Raw genomic sequence first — 1,849 nt, 5'->3', positions numbered from 1 at the left:
TGTGGGTGTGCAAAGCAAATGGAATGATAAGAGAGCATTTCCAATAGCACTTGGAATGTTCAGATGCAGCAAGAATGACAGGAATCCCCCCATTCCATGCAGCGGTACATCCCCACTGCCACAGTGAAGACTGCAAACACCTCATTTCCCTGCAGATACAGAGACACTACACAGAGGATACAAGAGTCAGCTCTGATCCACATCAGATATGGGCTCCAGGAGGAAGAGAGCAGGTTGATGTCTCAGCAGGCATGCAATGAATCAAACTATTACTGTAACAGCATAAGAACCATTAACAAACATATAACAAGAGCAAATAATAATAATAATAATAAAAACAAATATTATACACAGTGAAGAGTAATACAGGCCTGCTATGGGACAATCTGTGAGTCATTTAGAGAGAGATGAGAAGTTTATTGTTAATGAGGCATCCATGACATCAGTTTCCCCAGTGTGACTTTGAGCTTCTGGTTCCTCATGCTGTAGATGAGGGGATTCACTGCTGGAGGCACCACTGAGTACAGAAATGACACCATCAGGTCAAGGGATTGGGAGGAAATAGAGGATGGCTTCAGGTATGCAAACACTACAGTGCTGACTAAGAGGGAGAGCACGGCCAGGTGAGGGAGGCACGTGGAGAAGGCTTTGTGCCGTCCCTGCTCAGAGGGCATCCTCAGCACAGCCCTGAAGATCTGCACATAGGACACAACAATGAAGACAAAACACCCTAAAAACACAAGGACACTTAGCACAATGAGTCCCACTTCCCTGAGGTAGGATTTGGAACAGGAGAGCTTGAGGATATGGGCAATTTCACAGAAGAATTGATCCACAGCATTGCCTTGGCACAGAGGCAGGGAAAATGTATTGGCAGTGTGCAGCAGGGAATAGAGAAGCCCAGTGCCCCAGGCAGCTGCTGCCATGGTGGCACAAGCTCTGCTGCCCAGCAGGGTCCCGTAGTGCAGGGGCTTGCAGATGGCAACGTAGCGGTCATAGGACATGATGGTGAGAATAGAATATTCTGCCGAGATGAAGAAGACAAAGAAAAAGACCTGTGCAGCACATCCTGCGTAGGAGATGTGCCTGGTGTGCCCAGAGGGCATTGGCCATGGCCTTGGGGAGAGTGGTGGAGATGCAGGCCAGGTCGAGGAGGGCGAGGTTGAGGAGGAAGAAGTACATGGGGGTGTGCAGGCGGTGGTCGCAGGCTACGGCTGTGCTGATGAGGCCGTTGCCCAGGAGGGCAGCCAGGTAGATGCCCAGCAAGAGCCAGAAGTGCAGGAGCTGCAGCTGCCGCGTGTCTGCCAACGCCAGGAGGAGGAACTCGCTGATGGAGCTGCTGTTGGGCATCTGCGGTTCCTGGGCATGGAGTCCTGTTCAGAGTGAAGGAAATAATGATGAGTCAAGACCATTCTCAGGATACTCCTCCTGCTATACTATAGAAGTTATTCTTTCTCTTAGGAGAATATTCATTTAGATCCGTAACTTGAAATGAATTTGATGAAGCTCAGCATTCCAGAAGCAGGAGAAGCTTATGGAGCTTTAGCTTTCCTGTCATTTCCTAATCTTATCCCATCTCCCTGGATATTTTCATCTGTTACCATGTCTGATGTCTTTACCGAACTGTTTGTAAAGCCCCCAGCCCCAAACTCTATGCCCTTAAATTTCTGTTAGAGAAAGCTGCCGTTTTGCTGGATATGTGCATAATTCATGTCTGCAGAAAACAGCAATAATTTCAACAGGTTCCATCCTTCAAGAAATCAGAGGCTGAAAGCACATCCTGTGTGACTGTTCACAAAAGAAGTCATTGAAAAAAGAACAGTTCAGAGGTCTCAGAAATGCGTTCATA

General features: G+C 47.9%; 1 protein-coding gene across 1 annotated transcript; it reads right to left on the bottom strand.

Moving 5' to 3' along the window:
- Positions 1-422: 422 nt before the first annotated feature.
- Positions 423-974, bottom strand: LOC121108031 (olfactory receptor 14C36-like; the record flags this gene model as incomplete). Its single annotated transcript, XM_040654688.1, has 1 exon — positions 423-974. A coding segment is annotated over one exon (552 nt), but the record flags the coding sequence as incomplete, so codon positions are not given.
- Positions 975-1,849: the final 875 nt, after the last annotated feature.

Source organism: Gallus gallus, chromosome 33, assembly GCF_016699485.2.
Source record: "Gallus gallus isolate bGalGal1 chromosome 33, bGalGal1.mat.broiler.GRCg7b, whole genome shotgun sequence".
Taxonomy (NCBI): domain Eukaryota; kingdom Metazoa; phylum Chordata; class Aves; order Galliformes; family Phasianidae; genus Gallus; species Gallus gallus.
This window is presented reverse-complemented; position numbering and strand designations above follow the sequence as displayed.